This window comes from Microcebus murinus, chromosome 7, assembly GCF_040939455.1.
Source record: "Microcebus murinus isolate Inina chromosome 7, M.murinus_Inina_mat1.0, whole genome shotgun sequence".
NCBI lineage: Eukaryota > Metazoa > Chordata > Mammalia > Primates > Cheirogaleidae > Microcebus > Microcebus murinus.
In genome coordinates this window covers 45,460,907-45,486,382 of record NC_134110.1, presented here as the reverse complement: position 1 = coordinate 45,486,382, position 25,476 = coordinate 45,460,907, and the positions used below count along the sequence as shown (strand labels likewise).

The following is a 25,476-nucleotide window of genomic DNA, read 5'->3' as shown; positions in this document are numbered from 1 at the left end:
CAAAATTGATCTAAAGAATGTGCCTCTGATAGAACAATAACAATGTAAGCAACATGTGCAATAACAAGGTAAACTAATACCAATATGCCAGACACTATGATAACCACTCTGTATACATTGTTGAATTTATTCCTGGCAGCATTCTGTAAGGTGAGTGTTAATGCCCTCACTGTGCAGAAATAATTTCAGTTACAATTCCCCTTTTGAGGGTGTTTTAATCTACTAAGGGGAGGGCATGCAAACTAAGAACATGCAAACAAATCAGTGCAATGAAGTGCTATAGGCACGCCAACAGAAGGGTGTACAAGAAGCTTCACGTGTAAGGAAAGTCTTGAATTTGACATTGTGGTTAGAAGAGTTGGCAAGGCCACGTTATGGAGGGCCTAGAATTATATTTGACAACAACAATGTTTCCTGTTTTTCATTGGCACTATTTAAGCCAGGAACTTACAATTTATCCTTAGTCTCTCTCTACCTTTCAAATATGGCCAGTCTTGTTTCTTGATTATTTCATTTTCTCAAGGACACTTATAAATAAATGGCTAAACATTAAAAAAAAAAAAATGTTCTCCTCTTGCAGTTTCCTTGCCCATGGCATCCGACCTTGAACTGTACGATGTGACTGAGAACAGTCTGCGGGTCAGATGGGACGCAGTACCTGGGGCCTCGGGGTACCTGATCCTTTATGCGCCTCTAACAGAGGGTCTCGCTGGGGATGAAAAAGAGGTAACCACCTGCTACCTGCTAGAGTCCTTGAATCTTTGACTTCCTCAAAATAAATTTTCTTTACTGTAAAATTTTAATGTATAAAATTTAGAAAATTCAGATTAGCAAAAAAAAAAGCCTTTGTAATCCTACCACCTAAAGATATCCATTGTTAACATTTATTAATAATCTTAGTCAATGCATTTTTAATACCACAGATGGAAATGGTTTTGTAGCTTGTTGTTTTCATTTCATTTCTTGTGACTATCTTTCCACACTTTTAAAGACTATTTTGTATAATCATTTTATATAGGCATAGTGTTCCACTGTTGGTTGAACAGATCATGTTTAATTAACCTCATGTTATTAAACTTTTAGATAGTTTGCTATATAAATAATGCTTCTGTGAATATTTCTAACATACATCTTTACATGATTGTTCAATTATTTTCTCAGAGTAAATTGCTAGAAATAAGATTGTTTTTCCCCAAAGGGTATGCAAGTTATTAAGGCTTATACTCAGTATTACCAAATGGCTCTAGAGAAATTGTATATAATTTATTTTCCAATATGCAGTTCATAAGTGCTTCCCCCATATGCACGAATTAAATTTTTTCTTACTCATTTAAGAGGCTGACAAATACATCTCGTTGATGTGAATTTTTGAATTTATTCCATTTTAAATGACGAATCTTTGACTTTGGAAGGATTTGAGGCCTCATTTTTAATTTATGGGAGACAATAGCTATAACTTAAACATTTAAGGAATGAGGAGGAAATGTCTCTGGCACTTGGAAGTATCTTGACCAGGCAGGTGGGGTGAATAAGTGAGGCAATTTGGAACTTGGTTCTCTAATATTGTCTAAAACCTACCTCTGATGACCCAAATATTTAAGGTGGAAAACAGTGTCAAGAACAGAGCACTGGTGACATGCATCCTCTTATTTCCAGCTTTTGCTTATTTGGATTTAAAGTTGATCTAAGTTATTTTGGCAGAAGAGAGACTTTAAAATGATGCTGAAAAGATACTCAGCCTCTTACTAGGAAAGAGAAAAATAAAAGTTGAAGGAATACCAACAGATTAGCAAAGCAAATAAATAAATAAAAATAAGGTCTGGCAATACCCTTAGTGTTAATGAGCATGTGGGAAAAGCACTCCCACACTGCTGGTGGGCATGTAAATTGGTACAGCTGCTTTGGAGAATATTTTGAACTATTTCATCCTGTTGAAGATATGTACTATTTTTGGAAACATCTTGCAAGGATTTTTCAATGCCGGTACTTAACATGCCCATCAATAGAAGGATGGAAAATAGTGGTATATTTATGCCAAAGAATACATAAAAGAATTAATAATGTCAACTCTGTCCTTGTGAATTAACATGGGTAGGTAAATCTTGAACCGTAATATTAATAGAGAAAAAATAAGAAATTATAAAAAGATTGTGTCGATATGGTACCATTTATGTACATTGTTAAACATACAGGACCACACATTGTTTACAGATACTTACATATACAGATGTACAAAAATAGAGCAATAAGATATACATCAGCATCAGGGTAGAGATGTGGAACAGAAAGAATGAGAAAGAACTTGTTTTATTTGAGTATATTAGTCGTTTTTAAAAATAAAATCTGAAGTCAATATGACAGAATTTTGATATTAAATTTGAAGGGTGGCCGGGCGCGGTGGCTCACGCCTGTAATCCTAGCTCTTGGGAGGCCGAGGCGGGCGGATTGCTCAAGGTCAGGAGTTCAAAACCAGCCTGAGCAAGAGCGAGACCCCGTCTCTACTATAAATAGAAAGAAATTAATTGGCCAACTGATATATATATGTAAAAAATTAGCCGGGCATGGTGGCGCATGCCTGTAGTCCCAGCTACTCGGGAGGCTGAGGCAGAAGGATCGCTGAAGCCCAGGAGTTTGAGGTTGCTGTGAGCTAGGCTGACGCCACGGCACTCACTCTAGCCTGGGCAACAAAGCGAGACTCTGTCTCAAAAAAAAAAAAAAAAAAAAAAAAAAAAAAATTTGAAGGGTGGGTACGTCAGGGTTTATTATATCATTTTCTAAACATTTGTTATTTATGCTAAGATATTACAAATTAAAAATGTTAACTTCACAATACACTACAGACTATCTATGGAGTTTTTTTGTTTTTCCTTCCAAAACATAAAACTGTCCTGTCACTCTGTTATCACACAACTGAGAATGCTGGCTAGTTTGACTGAATCCAAGGGTCAGAAGAGTTATCCCAGAATCAAAAAACAAATTGCCAAGTTAGATATCAAGGTGGGTTTATCTCTTCTGAATACTGAAAGGGCCTTGCAGTCCAACTGGACAGGCCCCCTGGTTGAATGGAGTGGCGAGACTGGCCCAGCTCAGTCGAGCTGGAACCAAAAACTGGGCATCCAGCCAGAGGACTGGTTAGAATTAGCCAGTGGTGAGAGGTGCCCACTGGCCCTGCCTCCAGCACACTGGCTTGCAGCTCACACTCTCAAGAGAACATTTCTGATTAAATCCTACCCACCCTCTCCTGGGGACCGTATACTAAACACTGTGATTCTGGCTGCAGTTGCTGTTTGTCCAGATGCAAAGAGTTATCCTAACACAGCACACATGGGTACTTTCAGTTTTATATGGTTCCATAGTATCTGTTCCTAATATAAAACAACATGAGACAATTAAAAAATTATGACTAAAGCCTATTTGATGAAGGGATTGTGTGTGAGCAGACAAAAAGTCTTATTCCATGAAGTATCACCTTTATTCATTTCAGATCCGTGTGAATAATGCATATGGGCAAATGATCTAATAGCATGTGTTCTTTTCAGATGAAAATTGGAGAGACCCACACAGATATTGAATTGAGTGACTTGTTGCCCAATACAGAATACACAGTCACAGTTTATGCCATGTTTGGAGAAGAGGCCAGCGATCCTGTTACAGGACAAGAAACAACATGTGAGCAGTACAGTCATTCAGATGAAATGCTGTAATAAAAGCCCAATCAATGTTGGGATTCCGAATTGGAACTACTAGTTTAGGTTGATACCTCTTAAGAGCTAATTGTAACCTTAAAAAAAATCACATATTTTATTTAGGAGTAGGAAATATATTTCTTCAATATTGTATAATTACGAGTGATATGGATGCTGGAATTGAACTTTAGCATCCTCCAGGTAATTCCAAATGTATATTTCCTTGTCTAAGTCCAAATGCTAGGTCAGAATTACCAGTTTTAGAATCATAGCAGCTGAAATGGGAATCCCAGCTCAACTCATATTTTAGCTGGGTGACAAAGGGCAAGTGATGTAACTTATTTTTTGAGTCTGTAGAAGGAGGAACAATAATCGCCCAGCATGTGGCTGATATAAGAGTAAGTACAATGGGGCATGTGAAAGCACTCAGCATGCCTGGCAGGTTCCAGTAACAGTGAGAACAAAGGACAGAGTAACAGGAGATGGGGGCAGCAGGATGGCAGAGGACCAGTTATATAGGGCCACATAAACCATCGTAAGAACTGTGGATTTACTCTGAGGGTGTTGGGGGCCATTTGGAAAGTTTTTGTGCAGAGCAGTGAAATTATCTGGCTTATGTTTTTATCGGAGCATTCTTAGGGGTTCACTGAAGAATAGTTATAGTGGGGGAAGATGGAAGCCAGAAGATCGGCTGGGAGACCATGGCAAAAATCCAAGCCAGGAAGAGCTTAGATAGTGGCTTTCACCAACACGGTAGCAGTGGGAGTGAAGAGAAGTGGTCATATCTAGATAAATATGGAAGGATTTGCCGATGAGTTGGAAGTGGGCTGTGAGAGAAAAGGGAATACAGGACGACTTCAAGGTTTTTGGCCGGAGTGATGGGAAGCATAGTTCCTATTTGCTCAAGGGAAAGATTGAATGAGGAGGAGATAGAGGGATACAGGTAGGCAGCAGGAGTCAGCGGTTCAGTTTTGGACCAGTTAAGTTGGGATGTCTCATAGATGCCCACGTGGAGCTGGCAGATGGCCACTCCCTGATTTTACACGTGGGAGAGTGTGGAGCTGAGAAGTAGAGTTTTGCCAGAGGCACACAGTAAAATAGCTAAGAGTTGACTTCAGGAGTTCTTGTTTTTGATCCATTAGTTTTCTAATTAACACCAGGGTATAATGATAGGCCTAGAAAATTTACCTAAATATTATTTATTTCTAAGCATGTGTAGCTTATTACTACTATTTATTCTCTACAAGGAACACTTTTTTCTTGTCAATAGAGATTATTAATTTTTATGAGACAATTCACTGGTTATTTCAGGGTTATAAGTTATTGTCTGGGTGATATTTTTCTTACGTAAATAGTTTGGAAGTCAGAGATGCTGTTTCTGGTCTTTTTTATGTGTATATTATTTGAAATTTTAATTATTTTTTATTCCATTTACTGCCAAGTGCCTTTAAGTCCACCAAGAAACCTGAGAATCTCCAATGTTGGCTCTAACAGTGCTCGGTTAACCTGGGACCCAACTTCAAGAAAGATCATTGGTTATCGAATTGTGTATAACAATGCAGACGGCACTGAGATCAATGAGGTAAGTTGTGAGACATGATGAATATTTTTCAGGTGGTGTGTGCTAGTTATTTGTGCCTGCATAGCCAGTCATATTAAAGCCTAGGCTTAAAACAATACCAATTATTTATTTTCTCTCATAGCTTCTGTGGGTCAGGAGTTGGGGCTTGCATATGCAGTTCTGACTCGGGAAGGTCACTCATGAGGTGATAGCCAGATAGTGGCTGGGGCTGGCATCATCTCAGTGGCTTCTCCATTCATGTGTGTGGTGCCTGATCTGGGAAGACAGAACAACTGGGAGCTGGAGCAGGTCTCTATCAGTAGAGTCTGCACATGATGTCTTCAGCATGCAGCTTCCAGTGCGTTGGCTCAGTGGTCCCCTGATGCATGTCCAAAGAGAAAGAGAGAGAGAGAGCTCTTTAGTGGAGCTGTATCACATTTAATGACCCAGTCTCAGAAGTCATTTACTGTCACTTCCACTGCACTCCATTGGTAGGACATGTCATAAGCCCCTGCCTGGATTCAAGGTGGAGAGAAACACAGACCCCACCTATGGTGAGAAGCATGCCAGTTGTGGGACAAGTGGAACACATGGGATGGAAGGTATACATTGATGTGGCCATCTCTGGAAAATACAGTCTGCCACAGGGGATGGGGAAGTATGTATATTCACGGAAGCATCAAACTAGAAATAATGCTGTGTTATCAGTTTACCCCTCTGCTTTTGAATAAACAGACATCTGAAAGACCCTAGTTAGATGAGCCTAGATTTAGAAAAGAAATAATTCAAGTTTTGTGTAGGAAGATACTTTCAAATAATAAAACTTGTTAAAAACTCATGAAGACATAGTATCTTGCATGCAGTGACTAATACTTTCAGAAATTCTTTACTTGGAAATATGTTTTAGCAAGATAACAAGGTTATTTTTATTTTATTTTTACTTATCTTGGTCCAGGAAGCTAAGACAAAAAGGGAAATATGTTGAATTACATCATTTCTATTTTCTGACCAAATAAAGCAAATGTTTTCATATGCAGAGGCAAACTTTTGCTTACAATTAAATCCAGGCAGTATTTTATTGAATGTGTCCTCCTAAGGGACATTGTGTAATGGATGATCAGTAAGTGCACATTTACTAACATACAGCAAAACATGTTCAACATCCTTCATTAAACCTTCTTAAATACTGGAGAGTAAGTAATTCTGGTGAGTCTGGGGTCATTTGGACTACTTGCTTTATTTTTGAAGCCTGAAACCCAGTAGAAAGATTGAAATAAAATATACTGAGCAAAAGGTATCTCTTTGTCTCCAGTTATATATCCACTGCTTTCCCAAGGGCTGCAAATTCACCTGTGTAGAAGGATAAGGTGGATAGTATAAATGAGTGAAGACACACCTGCAAAGAAATACACTCATTCCGTTTTTCTTGAAACATGAGGCCAACTTGGGCTATATTTTCGGGACTTGGGTGCAGAAAAAATTTTCTGCTGAAAGAAAGACAATAATTTAAGACCAATGATAAGTGACAATGGTCTTCGTTGAGCTTCAGTGGCAGGGACACTAGGATGTGTTGGGGACTGATGTGACAGGGAGTGTATGTGCACTTAAGATGCAGCCAGTCTCAGCTCCTGCAAAGAAACCCAGGCAGGGGCTGCCAGATCCTGGGACTCAGGGAGAGATTCCAGTGATTTCTATTAATATATAAAACTTACCAGTGTAAAAATGTTGACTCATTGAACAATCAAAATAACACAACCGTATTCACCAATAAATATTTGTTCATTGTAGCGCATCCTCCTTTGGTAATAATTTTTAATACAACAAATAAATTTTCTTTTATATGTATCAGTTATATTTATAAATAATATAATTAAAAATTATAGAACTTCTATGAATTTAAGCTTCTATTTATAAACAATGCAACCACTAGATTTTTAGGAAATCTTTAAAAACATTCTGTGATGGACCATTAAAATGTCTCAAGTAAAATCTACTTAGTATATAACATGTAATTAATTATAATGGCGTTTGCTTCACACCCCATTAAGATTTCTCTGCTTCGCTTCCTCTTCCTCTCACCTTCCCTCTTTCATATCCTCTTCCTCACTTTGTGGTTTTTTTTTGCATTACTCCTCTCCCCAACTCTTTGGAGACCAAGGAGGAAAAATAAAACAGGACACTTGAACAAATGTGCTGACGATGATGACAGGATGATGGCAGCTAAGCCTTGTTGAATGGCTTGCCATGACCCAGGCACTGTTCTAAGTGCCCTGCAGAGAGAACCTCATGCAATCCTTACAGAACCGAATGCTGGCAAAGCATGACTTGTCAAACTAAGGGCAGAAGCCATCTCAGATAGCATTTACCATGAACAGATTTGGGAAGCACGCAAACACAATGGAGAATTAAGTGCTGTCATTTGAGTTTTATAAATGTAAAGGCCAGTTTTTAGACTTTTCGAGGCCAGTTCCCAAGAGCAGTGACTCAGCAGCAGAGCCCAGAGTGGAGCCCAAATCCCTCATTCCTCATCAAGGCCTCTTCATCCCTTCCAAAATTAGGCTGAAGTTAAGCCTTTTAGCTGGTCTTTGAAATTATTCTCAGAAACAGTTGCATAACAATGAGATCATGGTCGTTTGTTATCATTTCCTTAATTTTTTCTCCTGTATGTGGAAAGTACTACCAACAAAATTGGTTCCAGGACCAATAGTTTAAAATATGATATTTTAGTAAAAATAAATGATACTTAAATGCCTTTGTTTGATGAGATAAAATAATCAATGCTGAAATTATATAAAATATAGTTTTTTCAGCATCAAACCAAATGCTTTAATAAACAAACTCAATCCTTTTTAATAGATACACATACTTTTTCCCTTTTGGTTTCTTGGTGTACCTAAGAAAATTTGATTTTAACTGCTTTTGTGTATATTCGATATCTTTGCAAAATCCCTCTTGTCACAGATTTAAGAATTAGAAGGTCAAGGCCCAACTAGCATTATAGTTAATGATTGTATGGTTCAGAGCAAGTTAGTTAAGCTGTTTGGGCTTTAGGTTCCTCTTTGGTGGAAAATAGTTATTATAAAAGTACCTAGGGTTTGTTGGGGTAAGGAGAGAGAGAAAGAGGGAGAGGCTGTAAATAAGACTATGTGTATAAACTTCCTTATACTTTGTAAGTGCTCAATAAATCTTAGTGATGACTATTCAAAACAACAGAAAGCAATATATAAATATAGTTTGGGAAAATATGTCTTGAACTCACATTTTAAATAAGGATTTGTATTTTCTATGAGTTTAAATAGTGAAGCCATACTTTAAATCAGGTGTCTTCAAACTATGGCCCACGGGCCATTTATCCTGCCTGCCAGGTGTTTTTGCCGCCGCTGCCTGTCCTGCTTAGCAGCGGACTTGTCCTGGGCCCACAGTGCGCATGTGTGGAATGTGCGCTCTCCAACAGCCCTCCAACAGTCTGAGGGACAGTGAACTGGCCCCCTGTTTAAAAAGTTTGAGGACCCCTGCTTTAAATAGCATCTTAGAGCACAGGATTTAAAGTCTGAAACACCTGTGTTTAAGTCCTCCTAGGGACCAGCTGGTTTCCCTTGGGCAAGTTTCTTAACTTTTTGGAGTCTTGTTTTTCCCATCTTCAAATTGGGAGTAATAATTAGCTACTCTACAGGACCGTGGTAAGGATTAAGTGAGTCAATGCATATAAAGCATGCAGACAGTACCCAGGCTGCAGTATAGACGGTAAGTTCTAAGAATGATCTATCATGTTACCGATCCTGGATTCAGAAGACGACAGTACCTATTTTGGGTTAGCTATTGCCGTGTAACCAGCACTCCAGCTAAAAATACAGCCCTTGATTATGCAACTTGGGCAGAGCTCAGCAGGGACAGTGCCTCTCTGCCTTGTGGTGTCAGCTGGGGGTGATTCTCGCATTCATTTGTGAGTTTGACTGGACTAGAACTTCCAGAATGACCTCCCGCCCATGTGTGGTGCCCCAACTAGAGAGGCTGAAAAGGCTGGGGCTGGCTGGCCTCTCCTGCCCCCTATTCTAGGGCTCTGATGCGGTAAAATGGAAGCTCCTTTCCACGGGGTTGGCACTCTGTGACCTACAGTTGATTCCTGGGGTATATAGATGGTTTCTGGACTGGTTCTTAGTTTAGATGAGCCCTTTCTTATGTCTTTTCAAAAGGTTCTTTGGTGCCACCATTTTCATTTGCATTTACTTTTTCTATTCCCTCAAAAAGAAAATGCAATTTAACATGCAGTGGTGAGGAAACTAAACATGGCTGTGCCTTCAAGGGGCTTGCACTGCATGCAGGAGACTGATGGTAAACAAGTACATAAAGAAATGAAATAATTCCAGGTTGTCATTGGTGCCAGGGAGGAAGCCACAGGGCATTGTTAGAAAATAGTCCTACTTATGGAAGGAAAGATAGGAGGAAAGAGAAATCTCCTCTGCAGTGGGGATGTTTAAGCATAGTTCTGATAGATGAGGAAGGCCTAATTTTGAAAAGAGCTGGGAATAGGATCACAGACAGAATGAATTGTATGTGCAATGCTATGAGCAAACGCATAGAGTGAGCTTAGTGACCTTCCCCTTAGAACCTTGGGTAGGATCAAGATTTGTCATCACAGAGTGGTGTAAAGGACATTGGAGACTCAAACGGGAAGAGGGTGGGCAGAGGGTGAGGAATAAAAAATTACCCACTGAGCACAATGCATCCCCCTCAGGGAAAAAGCAGTGTCTATTCTTTCTCTTTCTTGGAGGGTGACTTACACCAGGGCTCGATCTTCTAGGTCTTTCCTTCATCTTCTCTTACTTCATGGTCCCTTTTCTCAAGCTCTATTTTCTGTTGTCAAGTTCTCCTTTCTAATCCTTCCCTTCTCTTATACCCTTGGTCCTTATCCTCAGGACTTCATGTCTTTTATGTGCCCTAATAAGGTTGGTAAATATTTTCCCCAAATATGTCTTTCTGTGGAAGATAATGGAATACTTCAAAAATTTACTATTTTCTTTAGTATTAATGTTCCTTGATTCTTCCTCTGTATTTTTGCTCACTTGTCCAACTCTTGTAGGAGTTATTGTGTATTACGTAGCTATGGAGCCAGCAGAGTTTAGGCAGTGAAGCCAAAAACTGGCTACTCCCAGCAGATCTGGCTGGAAACATTATATATATTTATATCATCTTAAGTTGTCTGCACTTTATATGTGTAATGAGTGGGAATAATATTTACTGCAAAGTTGTCATGAGAATTAACTGATAGGTAATCTACTTAAGTGTGTGAGATTAGCAATGTGTATATATAAACTGGCTGGTTTTATAATTCAATAATTTTTTTGTTTGCAGTGATTATAGGTCTGCTGCCAGCCACGTGAACGACAGGCAATAATAAAATGGCACCTGTGTTTAGAAAGTATTAGCTGTAGCTATTATGACGTCTCACTTTTGCAGGTTGAAGTTGATCCTATTACTACATTCCCTCTGAAAGGCTTGACGCCCCTCACAGAGTACACTATTTCCATTTTCTCCATCTATGATGAAGGGCAGTCGGAGCCCCTGACCGGGATTTTCACCACAGGTAAGCTGCGTTCTGGTTTGAAAGTTTTTCTAGAGTAGCCATCTAGAAACCAGAACCTGGAGCATCTACTTCAATTGTGATTTTGAGGAGATTGCATTTTACTTTTTATTTCTTTTATATTCTTACTTAAAAATGAACTCATACAAGGTGACTAGTATGTGTACTGGCTAATTAGTTTCTATCACAGCAAGGAAAAGAGAGGAAAGACTACCCAAATTCAGAAGTTCTCAATTTAAAAAAAACGTACATTGTTCTCTTTCTAATTTCATACCTTTTAATTTTATTCCCTGGTGTAAAATTTCCACATGCTTCTTCCATTCATATGAGCATGTGTATTAAGTTGAACTTCCAACATTTTTGATATTTGACAGTTTTTGACCTTTAAAAATGTCAGTTTTGTACTATTTAACCTATTACATCAGTCTTTAGCCAATAATGATTTTCCTGGAGCCTGAAGTCTTCATACAACAATAAGTAATGTTTTAAATACTAAAATTAAATATAAGACATGAATACATTATTTTCCTTTTCTGTATGTACCCTATAGTTACCCCAAAAATATAAAACTTTTTTGTCTTTTGGTGGTAACAATTCTATATTATTTGGCTTATGAACTTATTGATTGCACTTGGAAACAAATTCAGTCTTATACTGAGGAAATGAGAAGGTAATTTAGAGGGAGATGAGAAAGAAGTTGGATTGGGAAGTAATGTTCACAGAAAAATTCAGTAATTTCACAAAATCTCATGAAGGCAGACTCTAGCTGGAATTCTTCTGGTGTCCTATCAAAGAGATTTAAAATACCTGGGTTTCAAATAATAAAAATCAATGCCTTGACAATTTATTTTGTGTGTAGTTGGATGTTACGCTTTCTATTGTGCATTTGAGTGTGTAAGCTGTGAAATAGCAGAAGATCTAATAAATCATATTTCTCTTCGGATGACTGCTGTATGCACAAGTTAATAGGGTGAAGATTCTTCTCCAGGACTCATTGCCAGGGAGTGATTTAGCCACGACAGCAAATAGAGCTAAAAGGGAACATTTCTCAGGCCCCTAGGGCACCATTTTGTTAATTTCCTCAAGGTACTTGGAAAATAATATTTTTTAAAAATAAATGAATATGAAACTCTTGTTTTTTTTATAGTTAATGAAAACAGTCAAATAGAGAAGCTAAGAGTTCTGGAAATTACTGGAAAACTTTTAAAATCTGTTATTTCCATGGTTTTCGTAATTTATGATGTTGGTAAATTCTGGAAACAGAATGTGAGGCCACCGTGGACTGATTGGTATTGCTTTCCCAAAGCAAAAAATCCTCAAAGGGTCTGTGCTTCCTGCAGCCCCCTGGGAGCTACTTGAGTTTGGCTTTCTTGCCTTCTCATTTCCCTGACAAAATTCTCCTTCCTGGGCTTACAGAGGAAGTTCCAGCCCAGCAATACTTGGAAATTGATGAGGTGACGACAGACAGTTTTAGGGTGACCTGGCATCCCCTTTCTGCTGAAGAAGGGCCTCACAAATTGATGTGGATTCCAGTCTATGGGGGGAAGACCGAGGAGGTGAGTTGTCTGAAACAGACTGAAAACTAATCTGCACCATTTTATCTGGGAGTGAATACCGACTGCTGCATTGGGGTGGGTCTTTGCTTTGAGTTATATTGAGAATCCCAGAAGTAATTAATATTTTGTATGGCATGGAGTTCTATAAAAGTCAAATCCTATGAGTTTTGAAAGATTAAAATGAATGGTTGCCAGGACTTTAGTTATACACCTTATATATTTTCAGCTTCTATGACTTTAATAAATGACATTTAATAAAACTTTAAAATGCCACTTTTACAATATTATTAATTTATTTCCTGAGGGGATTGAAAGGAATAAAGTCTCTGGTTTGACTTTAAAATGGACTTTAACACCCTTGGATTTCTTTATGCTTGGTTGTTTCTTGCTTATGCTCAAAATAACATTTTCTGTTTTTCTATCTTTTTTTTTTTTTAATTTTATTTTCCCCCCCTTTTATTCAAATAAACCTACTTACTAAGCACCAAATGCTTTTCAGGTTGCCCTAAAAGAAGAGCAGGACTCATATGTCATTGAAGGCCTGGAGCCTGGTACAGAGTATGAAGTTTCACTGTTGGCCGTGCTTGACGATGGCAGTGAGAGTGAGGTGGTGACTGCTGTGGGGACAACGCGTAAGTCTTGTTCTGGCCATGATGGGCTTTAACCACTCCCACCATGCCTTCTGACCCCTCTTCACCCCATCAGTTCCCTCTCCATCAGCCTGAGCCCTGGCAACGGAGGCTTCAATTTCCCTCTCCTAGAATTTTTCATGTATCTTCACCTTCAATGAAACCCGTATGTGAAGCATCTTAGCATCCTAGACTGTGATCACTACAAAGGCAGGGGCCATATCTATCTTGTTCACCACTATAGTCCTCAGCACTTTAGACAATATGTGGCACAATTTAACTGTACAATAAATATTTGTTGACCTGATGGATGGATAGGTGGATGGATGGAAGCATAGATGTGTGGATGGATGCATGGGTGGATGGATGGATAAAATAATTTATGAATGAATAAATTGGCAAACAAATAAACCGAGAGCTAACACATCCAAGAGTCTCTGGAATTTTCCAAGTTGATCTTGGTTCCAAGAATCTTGTGTCAAATTCACTTGCTGATTCATTCATCCCTTCATTTTTAAAATATGAGGTATGAACCACATATTAAATTGTCTTCGATTGGGTTTGCTGGCTTCAGATTCTGAGACATAAAATTGCATCCAGAAGGTTTATTGAAGTGTGCCTTTGGGAGATGCTTATGTAAGGAGCTGAGGACAGCAGGACAGGGCATGGGGAGAAGCTGAAACTGAGCCCTCAGCTAATCTTCTTAGGAGCTCTAGAGCTGGGATGACCCTTCTGAGTTGTCCCAAATTGAGGCAAGGGGCTGAGCCTTTGTACCCCTGATTCCCCAGCACTGGACGTGGCCCATCCCCTGACAGAGGCTATGACCTCAGGTGAGGCAGTTCCCAGAGCTGTGAGCCATTGGCAGCTAGTGTTCCAGCACCAGATGGATGAGTGTGTTGACTGGAATGGGAATCTGAGCAGAGCACCACACACCCACTTCATTCTGCTGTCTGCCCAGGGTGGATAAGACAACTAGAAGATTGCCCAAGCACATCGTACTCCTTGGTGGTCTTGTTTGGCAGCCTTTTCACAATTCGGTCTACAGCACTGTTTCGTTTCCTTTAATTATCATGGCTATGCCCATATTTCAAAGTAACTGGGAGGTTTCACAATTTTGTAGGTGTATTTCTAATGTTTATATGAAGTCTGATATCTGGGAAGAGAAATTTTAACTTCTTCAGGTTTCAGTTTCCTTATCTCTGGAACAAATATGTCGACCTTACTTACAACTCACTTTTCTGTCTTCCAACCATAGTGGAGTTTGTTGTGGGAAGCAAGTGAGACACTAGTGGTGAAATTTTCTTTGAAAGCTATAAAATGCTGTACACATTATATAGAGTTATTATCTGTATATAGAGTTATTATCTGTACAGAATTTTTAAGTTATGAATATTCTTTAGTTGACAGTGTTTGGACAGAACCAGCTACGACCATAGTGCCTACCAGCCCTGTGACTTCAGGTAAGGTTACATAAGAGCCCGTTTACCCATTTTTAAAAAGTTTGATTTAGACAGAAGTTATATTATTCAAACTTTATTTATTTTAGATTATTACTTAGAAAAAGATGTGCCCCTCCCTTCCTTCTCTGACACACTGGTTCAAATTTCACTCCTCTCGGAACCTCTCAACATCTTTACCACTAACTGCGAATTGGTCTCGTAGTTCACAATCTCACTGATACATCTCTCTTCCTTTTCCATCGTTGTCTTGGATTCCCGTTCACTTTTCAGAGGATGTTAACATAGCAGCCTCCCCAGGGGTCTTTGCCCTCTTCTTTATCTCAGTGACTTCTCCTATTGCTCTCTGTTGAGAATTATTCATATCATGTTTTCCTTACATTTCTTCGGGTAACTAAGACTTGGCTGGTCCATTGTTCTTTCTACATCAGCTATTTCCTCCTTCAGTTTAGTTTTCCCTTCTACTGTAATACACCTCCCAACTAGCTGTCAGAGTCAACTAGGAAAAACACAAGTTTGGTAATATTTGTTTTCTTATCTAAAACACATCAGTGGTTCTCCATTACCCATTCATGTATTCATTCATTCTTCAATTAATCTCTCTTGAGCCCTTCTTTGTGCCTTAAAATCTCTATGCAGGTCCTTCCTGCCTGGATACTGCTCCTTTCCCTTCCTGGCCTCAATCCTCTTTCCTATGCTTCTCATTTCCTTCTGCCATCCGGAACTCCTTGCCCTGAATATGAGACGTTCCCTCCTATTCCCACTGTCTGCTATTCCCCACCCCCAGTTTTTCCAGGTAAATGTCAATCTCCTACTTCCTCTGTGATCCTTTTAGTATTTTTGTCAAGAGTTAATCACTCTGTATCTCAAAGGCCTAACAGTCTGACGTATAGGAAAAGTTCAACGAATGTTTTCTGAATGAATTATTAAATGAATGAAGACAAAGAGCAGTCAAAGGAAATGGACATAAAGAAAGGAAGTCAGGGTAGAAGGGAGAAGAAAAAAATGGAACAAATGAGAGTGCAGGCTCCTTGGGAGATGAGCATCAGTGTGCCCAAGAACATGGGTAAAGGAGTTTGGATAGATATCAGAGAAAAGATAATATCCATGTGGGCTGAATGGATAAAGGCATCGTGGGTGGAGGCTTGTGCTTTGAGTGACAAGTGTTAAAACAGAAATTGGGTGTGGGGCGCTTGGATGGGATGTGTGCTGGATGCTGGCTTGCACACGGAATCTGACCTGCTCCGGACTACCATGCCCGCTTCTCCACGGAGCACTGGTGTGAGGTTGTTTTGGGCATGCTCACCATTGGGCCCCAAGGGTGGGTTTACTAGTCCAAGGACTTTTCTCTAGTTCTTTGTACCAGTGTACATAAAAAGCTGATCATTTTGAGGGCTCCTTGGGCTCATCTTGTGAGCATCTCTTAAACCTACTTTTGTTTGCTACTAGTGGGTATCACGATTCCCCATTAACCACTAAAGCAGAGCTGCTCTTGCTTCATCTGGGTCTATATTACGGAGATAACACTAAATGATGTTTGTTGCCACTCCACAAATAGTCTCTGTGGCTCATTTTGGAATATGATGGGTTAAAAGTTCTTTAATCCTTGGTTGTGTTTATTCCAGTTTTCCAGACAGGAATCAGAAACCTGGTTGTAGGTGATGAAACCACTTCTAGCCTGCGGGTAAAATGGGACATTTCTGACAGCAATGTGCAGCAGTTTAGGGTGACCTACCTGACAGCTCAAGGGGACCCTGCGGAAGAAGTGGTAGGAATGGTCTGTATAAACACAGCTCACTAGAAATTCCACGAGCTTTACTAACAGAGCTAACCGAGTCTATCTCCAGAGATGAATGCAAGCTTTACTACTCATTTCTTGGTGACTTTGCCATCTCTAGAAACTAATATTCCCTGTTAATCCAAACTTCACTACTGATTTCTTGATGACCTTTCTATCTCCAAAACTTGATCCATGTACAACTTGCTTCAAGTTGATAAAGCCTCTGAACATTATTTCCAATATTACTTCTGATGCCTTGACCACCTGTTGTTTCCAATATTACTTCTGATGCCTTGACCCGCCAAGGTTAGGTCATAAAAGGCCATACACTTGTATCTGCATATATGTATGTATATACGTCTATAAAAGCTTAATATAGACAAACGTTTCTGCCCTCAGAAATCTAATACAAGCTTTTAAGCAAAGCACATAAGAAAGGTCTTCTAAATGGTATCATTGAAGTGTCCCTAATAAAATGTCATCTATTAACAAATAGTTATATTTTTCATTGATATCAACTTGTATTGAACAGATTTATAGTCATTTATTCTTAAGGCTGGGTGTCTTCTCTCAGTGATTTAGATTTTTATATGTTGAGTTTTCTTTAAGTTGTTTTACCTACATTTCTTTTTCTAAATGATAAACCTGATATACTCTTAACCATGGCCTTCCTATGTTTTCTGAATTTACACTACATCATTCCTTTTAGTCTAGAACCTGAAAATTGTGTTTTAGTCATGTTTCCAGCCAGGCCAGATAACTCTAGTTTGTAGCCAAAAGAAATTTTTCTTTTTGGTCATGAAATTATGCTTTATTTAGCTTTATTACTTGCATTTCTTGCCCTCTGCTGTATTATTTTTGACACTTGAGGAAAGAAGTCCCCAAAATGTATTATTGCTCAAGAATAACATCTTTTATTCACCTTCCTTACTCATAAAGCTTTTGATGGGAAATTATTTTTATTTATGTGCTTACAAAGACATAATTATTTGAGCCCAAAATTCTTTAAGGAAAATATTTTATTTCTGGCCGAGGGAGGAAACATGACAGAACACGATGATAGCCCCAAGAATAGCCATGTCCATTGTGAATAGCCAGAAGGCCCATAAAATTGGTCTGAAGGTACTTTTGAAATGTTAATGAATTCTTAAACAAAATAGGTTGAATTATAAATTCACACAGTCCATACATTGGCAAATTCCAAAACTTAAAATTGTGCTTAGGAATGGTAATTAAAGATATAATTTGAAATGTTTTATTTTTCCTGTTATTATCCTCATATTGTAATTAATTCCTAAAAAGGAGATTCATCAAAACTTCCCAGAGTTTATTTTTTTTTCTTTGTGTTTTTTACTCTTTCCAAGAAACACATTAAGCTTCTTAGTGAATTATTCTTACTAATTTGGAAAGAGTAACAACTTAATCTCATGCATGCACTTGTAAGCTACACCAGGTAAAATAATAATAATATTTACTTTGGGTTGTCACTAGATAATTTTTCCTTTGAGAGTTTCTTTCATTTCACACTGTTTATTTTTGAAACACTTGGACACCTAGATGAAGGGAAAAAAATATCAAAAGTCTTAAACACTCTGCCCCAGTTAAACAAACCTTTAATAAAAATGAAAAATATTGATAAATTTGGTGGTGATATTTTACTATGCAAAACTTTTTTTTTTTTTTTTTGCTATATAGGAAGCTATTGTAGAATTCTTTAAGTATCATGCTCCTTTAGTGAATTTTTATTAAATTGGTCATGAGCACACTTAATCCTCATCTGAGGATTGATTGAAAATTTTTATCTGTGTTTTATGAAGTGTTACTGTTATATACATATAATGTATTATTATTGGAGACAAAAGGTGGGTGTCATGTAAATGTGTATTATGAATCTATGGTAGGACAGGCAGATGTGGACTTACGTCAAAGTCTTGAAATCACATGGACCAAATGATATCTTAAAATAATGAAGCATGGCAGGGAAAGACAGATGGCTAAAACATATTATAAAAGCAAGAGAGGAAATGTATCCAGATAAGAGGAGTACCGAATTTCCCTTGCCTATAAAAGCTGATTAAATTTACATGAGGAAAGAACAAGATAGTGTATTGAAGTTGAACAATAGTCTATGTATATAACATTACAAACCAAAGTTAAGCTTAAATATATGTAAAAGAAGGGAAATTAAACTTACTTTCCAGTTGAGGTGAATCAAGTATTTATATGCTTTCTAGATGTAATTAAATCTACCAAATATTTCCAAGAAAAAAACCTTTGAACTCTTAGAAATAAAACTGCAGTACCTATCAAATATTTTATAAGGATTGACTCTCAACTCTGGTTTGAAATATGGAGGAGTGGCAATGACATTGCCCTGAATTTTGTTGTCTGGGTAGGGAGGTATCTGAATTATTTATAAAAGGCTAGAAAGGATTCCAGACTTTCCTAGTGCTTAAATGTCGAAATCTACAACCATGAACTGAATTCTGAATTGCAAGACATTTTTTAGAGTAGGGCTACTCAAAATGTGTCTCAGTCTCCTACAAGATAAGTTTAGGTATTAAGATAAATCTTATTAGAGATGGTGATAGCCTTTTAACATTGCTGCAGCAATCCAAGAATATGATCATTTTTCTAACAATTTGATTTCACTGTATTTTATACACATATTCATTTGTAATGGATTGGAATTAAAATAATGACACCACCACCAACATCTAGTCCTATGCCACAAATATTTTGAGAATTGCTGTCTAGAACTGAGTTTCATAAGATGGGAACACAATGAGATTCAGGGAATCCTCTTTCCATTTCGGGAGCAGCTTGCTGGATGTGGTCCAGGCTTCTCTGAAGAGCTTTGGGTGATATTAGAGCCAGACATGAAGTTGCATTTCTGAAAAAATTAAAAACATGAAACTTAGTGGTTATATTTGCATCCCACTTAACCACGAGCATATTTTATAGAATTGTTTTAGAAATAAAACCACCATCTGCTATGACCCGCAGCATTTGTTTTTAGTAGGAGCACATTTTTTACTCTGCCTTGTCCAAACAAGCAGAAGTCAAGCATAAGGAACTTTGCATACCTAAGGAGAGATTTCCATTTAACTCTTGGGAATGAGTATCCTTAGGGTGAAAAGGTTCCAACAATGCAGTCCTGGAGTTTAATAGGGCAAAGTTTAAGGCAAGGCCCAGACCAGATTCCTGGGGTTTAAATATGGCTTCTTTACTCAATAGCTCTGCAGGCCTCAGTTTCCCGATTTGTAAAGTGAGTGTAATGATACCTCTGTCCTCAAAAGATTGTGGTGAAGATTAAGCAAATTACAGGTTGAGCATTCCTAATCTGAAAATCCAAAATCTGAAAGGCTCCAAAATTTGAAAAATTTTGAGCACTGACATGATTCCACAAGTAGAAAATTTTGCACAAGGACTTCACACAAATTTTGTTTCATTCACCAAATTATTAAATAGATTGTATAAAATTATTTTCAGGTTGTATGTATAAGATACATATGGAACATAATTTAATTTTGTGTTTGAGACTTGAGTCCCATCCCTGAGATATCTCATTATGTATATACAAATAATCTGAAATCCAAAAAAAAAAAAAATCTGTAATCTGAAATACTTCTGGTCTCAAGCATTTTGGATAAGGGACACTTAACCTATACTGTATTAGAATACATAACACAGCACCTGGCATGTAATAATTGTTAGGTGACGGTCATTATTATAAATCACAGAAGCTACTTCCTGGCAAGCTAAATGAGTTCTCCAAAATATTCACACTGCTTTTTGATATTCCACAGGCTAAATTTGATTGGTTCCCAGGCCACGTGCTTCTCAATTTGAGAGATGAACTTACTTAAGGAACATCAACATGGGTGGTTCGCTAAACAGACAGATTGGAACGAATGCCCGTGTTCTGCACGCCAGAGGAGTTACATCTAAGAGAAACACCCTGAAGGCAGCTACACTGATGGCAAAACACAAGTCAGGGCAACCCCAGTTCGTCTTTTATGTATCTTTAGTGCCAGGGTTGTCTAAATCATCCCAGAATCAAACAGATCCTCTTTTAAAATACCTCACTCCCAGGACCCCAAGTTCACACATGTCAACGTCCCTTTCTATGAGAATCAAGATCATATTAATCCAATGTAAAGTCACCTAATTCAGACTTCCTTTTTTCATATTAAAAACTATTGCTTTTAAGACCTTAGCAATCTCTTAGCAACAGCTGCTCCTGGGTTCAACTGGAGGCTTTCTAGGGCTTATTCCAAGATTTATAGGTTCCTTCCTTCATCCAGAAGTAGACAGCACGGCCCTTTCTTTGCCTGCTGGCTTCTTACCCAGCCCTTGAATGGGAAAGTATCTCCAGCTGTCTTGGTCTTGTGACTCCCTTAAACCTGTTTGGGTCAGCTCTTAACATCCTAGCACTTTTCCAGCTGTGATTAAGTTCCTAAAATGGCCCAGTGTTGTGCCAACAACTGGAGCACAGACAGAAAGTTTTGTGGTTTCAGCATTGAGAACATGTGGCTTTCCTCGTCCGCACTGTTCTCGGGATGCCAGAGTTTGCGCTGTCACGCCACATGGTGCGCGGCGCTCACGCTTGCGCGGCATCCACGCCACCGCTGCGTTTCTTATTTGGCAGCCTTTTAGACACAGAGTGACAGTGAGTCCACAGTGAGGAAGACATCTCCTTTCAGAAATAATAAACAAGCTGCAACGTTCTTCAGCGTTGCTGGTAATTATGCTTCAACTCGGAGAACTTGGCTTCAGTGCGTGGTTCTGTTGCTCTTGGCTAGGAGCCACCCTTTCTAATTGAAAGAAGGAAATGCTGGAGTCTGATTATCTCTGAAGGAGGAAAAAAAAATGGAAGGCTGAATTTGCAAGAGGATACTTAAGAAGAATCAAAAACGATAAGCAGCAGGCTGGGTTATAGAATGAACGCTCCCTGTCCATAAACACCTGCTAGCTAAACGGGCCATTATTCTCTCTTCTGGATACTTTACAAATGCTGAGATGATGCTGAGAGAAGAATATTCCTTAGAGCCTAAGATCTTCAAATTTAAACTTTCTATATTAGTGATTATAAACTAAGGTTTACCGTGAGGGGAATTTCAGAGAGAAATGCTTTTGCACGAATGCCCTTTCTTTTCTCACCACTCTCTGAGCTCACCTCCTTGCTTTTGGTTATTTCAAAATGCCTAAAGTTATAGATCAGTGGGAATAGGAGATCTCGCTGAGACCACGCTCCTTTGCTCTTCTGTTAAGGTCATGGTGCCTGGAAGCCAGAACAATCTCCTTCTGAAGCCTCTGCTTCCCGACACTGAATACAAAGTCACGGTGACGCCCATCTACACGGATGGAGAAGGCGTCAGTGTCTCTGCCCCTGGGAAAACCTGTAAGTGACGCTTTCTCCCTTTGGATGCTAGCTCACTAATTAATTGGAAATGCTCGCCCCCTGTAGTGCACCCTGAAATAGTATAATGCTGTGAAAAGAGCAAAAGAGATTTAAAAACAGAAAATCTGTGTCTGCATCCTGTCTTCACACATACAAGCTATGTGACTTTGGGCAAGTTGCTTAACTGCTCTGGGTTTCAGTTTCTTGTCTATAAAAACTAAGACTTAAAAACCACTCTATTTTTCTCTTCCAGTGTCTAATTTATCACAAATCCTATTGATTCACCAAAATGCATTCTGCATGCCTGTCTGCTCTCTCGTCATCTGATGAGTCCACCCCAGTCCAAGCCACACTCTATCCCTCTTGCCCTGATGAGTGCGTTTGCCTCCTAATGGGGCCTGCTGCTTCCACTCTGGCCATCCCTTATTCTCCTTGCAGCAACCTGGGGAGCTTTTCAGAATAAGAATGATCTCATGTCATGCTTCTGTTTCAAGCCACCCAGTTGCTTGCCATTGAACTCAGGATAAAATCCAGCATCCTTCCCATTGCCTATAATACCTGTAAGAGCTGGAATCTCCTGATTTCTTTTATCTCACCTCCTAGCAATTCCCCTAGCCAGGCCTCCCTTTCTGCTTGCCACTGTACTCTTTGAGATTGTTCCTGCCATAGACCCTATGCACTAGCGATTCCTTCCATGTGGAATATCTGTGCCCAGATGTTTGCGTGTCTGCATTTTTCTTGTCATTCTGGTCTCAGCTCAATGTCACCTCCTCAGCCTTTTCTGACTGTGCCATGCAAGGTAGCTTCCACTCTCTATGATATTGTCCTGGTTTTTGTTTGTTTGTTTTTTGCTTGAGTCATGACATTATTTACTTTCTGGTATTTTCTTGCTTACTCATGCCCTTGCTTGTGTCTGTCTCCCATTCTTGGAAGACAAGCATCATGAGAGCCTGGGACCTCATCTATCATGTCCACCTCTGTGTGCCAAGCTCCTGTAGCACTGTGTGGCACAGAGGAGGTGCCATACAACCTTTGTTTTAAAAGAATTGGCCATAATCATTAAGTGAGGAGGGTTCATGAGAACCCTTGGTTAAAGCTCTACAGTCTTATTTGTCTTCATTACTGTTAGAATTTTTTGTACTTGCATAAAGACTACCCTAGAACTTAATGGCTTAAAACAGTGATCATTTTATTCCATCTCACTAATATGTGGGTTAGGAAATTAAGCAGGGCTTGCTTGGAAATAATTGTGCTCCATGTGGGAGCACCCAGTGGTATTCACCTGGTGGCTGGGTTGATCTGGAGGGTACAAGACAACTTCACCCACATGCCTGGCATCTTGGTGGGGACAGCTAGAAGGCTGGACTCAGCTGAGTCTCTCTCTCCATTCATCTCCGAGCCTCTCCATGTGGTCCTTCTAGTAGAGTAGTCATATTTCTTACATGGACGCTCGGGGCTAGAAGAGCAAGAGTTCCAAGAGGCAGAAAGTGGAAATTGCTGGGACAGTTCAGGGCCATGCCTGGAACTAGTAGAGTGTTGCTTCTTCTGAAGACTGTTGGTCAAGGTAGTCCCAGAGCACATGCAGATTCAAAGAGAGAGAGAGTCATAGCCTCTTCCTCTCAATGGAAAGAGTGTCAAAAAAGTGTGTGACCATCTTTAATCCATCATAATTACCAAACAGTTACATGTGATTAGGCGCAGAATGATGTCAAGGGCTGAATTGTGTACGTGGACACCTAAATGTGGAGTTTTCAACTCAGTCTGTCCAGGTCATTGAAATTCTGCAGCCCAGAGTCTTGATTTCTACCCAACCAAGCAAATAGGTATCCTCTTCTCACTTAATAGTGCTGGCATTGCTCCTGCCCTCCCCACACCTGAGCTTGGTATGCCTCCACCCAGATTCCCACCAAGCCTGCACATTATGCTAAGGATCACCCAGAGGGCTGTGAGTCCTCAGACTGGCTACGGGGTCCTGTGGAAGGAAAGAAGAAAAGGGGAAGGGCAGAGCTGTAGGGGGGCTTCAAGCTTTTCACTTTTAACTGTACATTGGTGTCTTGATTTGACCTATCTATAACTTGGAATTTCTAGCATAGTTTGGTATTTTTCTACTATAAACTATAACTATTTGAAAACTATAGACTTAAACAATTAAAGAAGAAAATCAAGTAGTATTTACCTAGCACAAATAAAGACTATTTGAAGAATATTGCTATAGCAATATGACTTAAATCTCATTCCAGAAATGCTATGACATGTAACAATCTCTGGATAGTAGAATTATTTCAAAGTGTTAGTGGATGGTCTACTTATTTTAAGCAGTGGTCAACCACAACTAAATTCGAATAAGAACAAAATGATAATATCTATCAATAGGCATAAAATTTTACAAAGGTCCTCCATAAAAATATAATGTTTTATTTAAAAATTGATAAACAATAATATAAAACTTCAAACAATATAGGTAATATGAAGATAAAAGCAAAAAAATTTTAAAAATCATCAGAATCTTACCTCTGAGAATAATCATCATTAATATTGTGTGACCATTACTCTCAATATTGCTGTACACGTGTATTTTGATAGTGGAACTGAGTGGCATGTTGACAGAAATTTTTAATAAACACTATTCAACTCAATTTTACTTAAAATTTTCTGAAGAAAAGTGGACCAAAAGGGCATTGAATGAACTTCTGAACTTCAGATAAAAGTGTTTTGCCACAAAAGCAATTCTTTTCTGTATATTTAATATTTAAAACAACCTCAGGCTGTCAGAGGCTTCTCACTATGTGTTTTAGTGTACTTTCTCTTGTAAATATTTTTAACTCTGTGGGAAGATAGCTTAAATTTTTGTGACAACAGTGTAGGTCACACAGAAAGAAAGTACACTGAATCCGTATTTTCCCTTTTCTTTCCTGTTCAGTGCCATCCTCCGCTCCCCAAAACTTACGGGTGTCAGAGGAATGGTATAACCGGTTGCGAATTACATGGGATCCACCATCTGCCCCCGTAAAGGGCTATAGGATTGTCTACAAACCTGTCAGTGGTAAGTAATGCTTTGTAATATTATTGGTGTCATCAGTAGACACTTAAAATGTCTTTCAAGATAAATTATTTTAGTCTAACATTTTTCATATGCTTGGTTTTATTCATTCTTTTAAGGAAGTAGGAAAAGCCTCTTATCTGTTCTGAAAAGAAGGTTTTTCTAGCACGGTCGGTGTTAGTTTAGGGAAGATGTAATCAGAATGATGCACTAGTTTGCTCCTGGTTGATTCTTTGTGAGCCATCCCCAATTTTTTTTTTTTTTATCACTTTGTTTTAGGCCTGAGACGTGTTAATTTGCAAGATAGCCTTGCTGAATTGGATCTTTGGATCATTTTACAAATATTTATCAGGTTTCCTGAGCTCATATAGCTTTGTTTTAGGCCAGTAGTTCTCAGTTGGTATAATTTGTCCCCCAGTGGAAATATTTTTGATTGTCACAACTAGAGGGCATAGGAACTTGCTCCTGGCATCTAATAGGTAGGCTAAATATCCTACAACTTATAGTACTCTCCCGCCTCAGAATAAAGAATTATTCAGCCCCAAATGTAAATAGTTTGGAAGGTAAAAATCCTGCTCTAGGCCAAGTGGGAGAACTATACATGGTCATTTGCATTGTTTGTCTGGGGAATGGGAAAATCGGTACCGAGATAAGACATATGTACCAAAATATATGAATATAATGTTGGAAGGGGTCTTCTGGATGAAAGTATTTTAGAAACTTGTCACTAACTCAGAGCTCTCAAAGAATGAGCATGTAAGGGAGGTAGGAGGTAAATAAAT

At 38.8% G+C, this 25,476-nt stretch overlaps 1 protein-coding gene across 3 annotated transcripts in view; it reads left to right on the top strand.

The window, feature by feature from the left end:
- The window catches only part of COL14A1 (collagen type XIV alpha 1 chain), a 202,419-nt gene that overhangs the window by 75,012 nt on the left and 101,931 nt on the right, over positions 1-25,476 (top strand). For 2 of the 3 annotated variants that reach the window (XM_012753816.2, XM_012753819.3), the window contains exons 12-21: positions 581-726; positions 3,540-3,669; positions 5,129-5,268; positions 10,705-10,831; positions 12,245-12,384; positions 12,884-13,016; positions 14,414-14,473; positions 16,096-16,247; positions 21,525-21,654; positions 24,575-24,697. In XM_012753816.2, coding sequence (XP_012609270.1) covers positions 581-726; positions 3,540-3,669; positions 5,129-5,268; positions 10,705-10,831; positions 12,245-12,384; positions 12,884-13,016; positions 14,414-14,473; positions 16,096-16,247; positions 21,525-21,654; positions 24,575-24,697 — 1,281 coding nt within the window. The remainder of the gene's footprint in view (positions 1-580; positions 727-3,539; positions 3,670-5,128; positions 5,269-10,704; positions 10,832-12,244; positions 12,385-12,883; positions 13,017-14,413; positions 14,474-16,095; positions 16,248-21,524; positions 21,655-24,574; positions 24,698-25,476) is intronic. The other variant, XM_012753817.2, reaches the window with a different exon arrangement.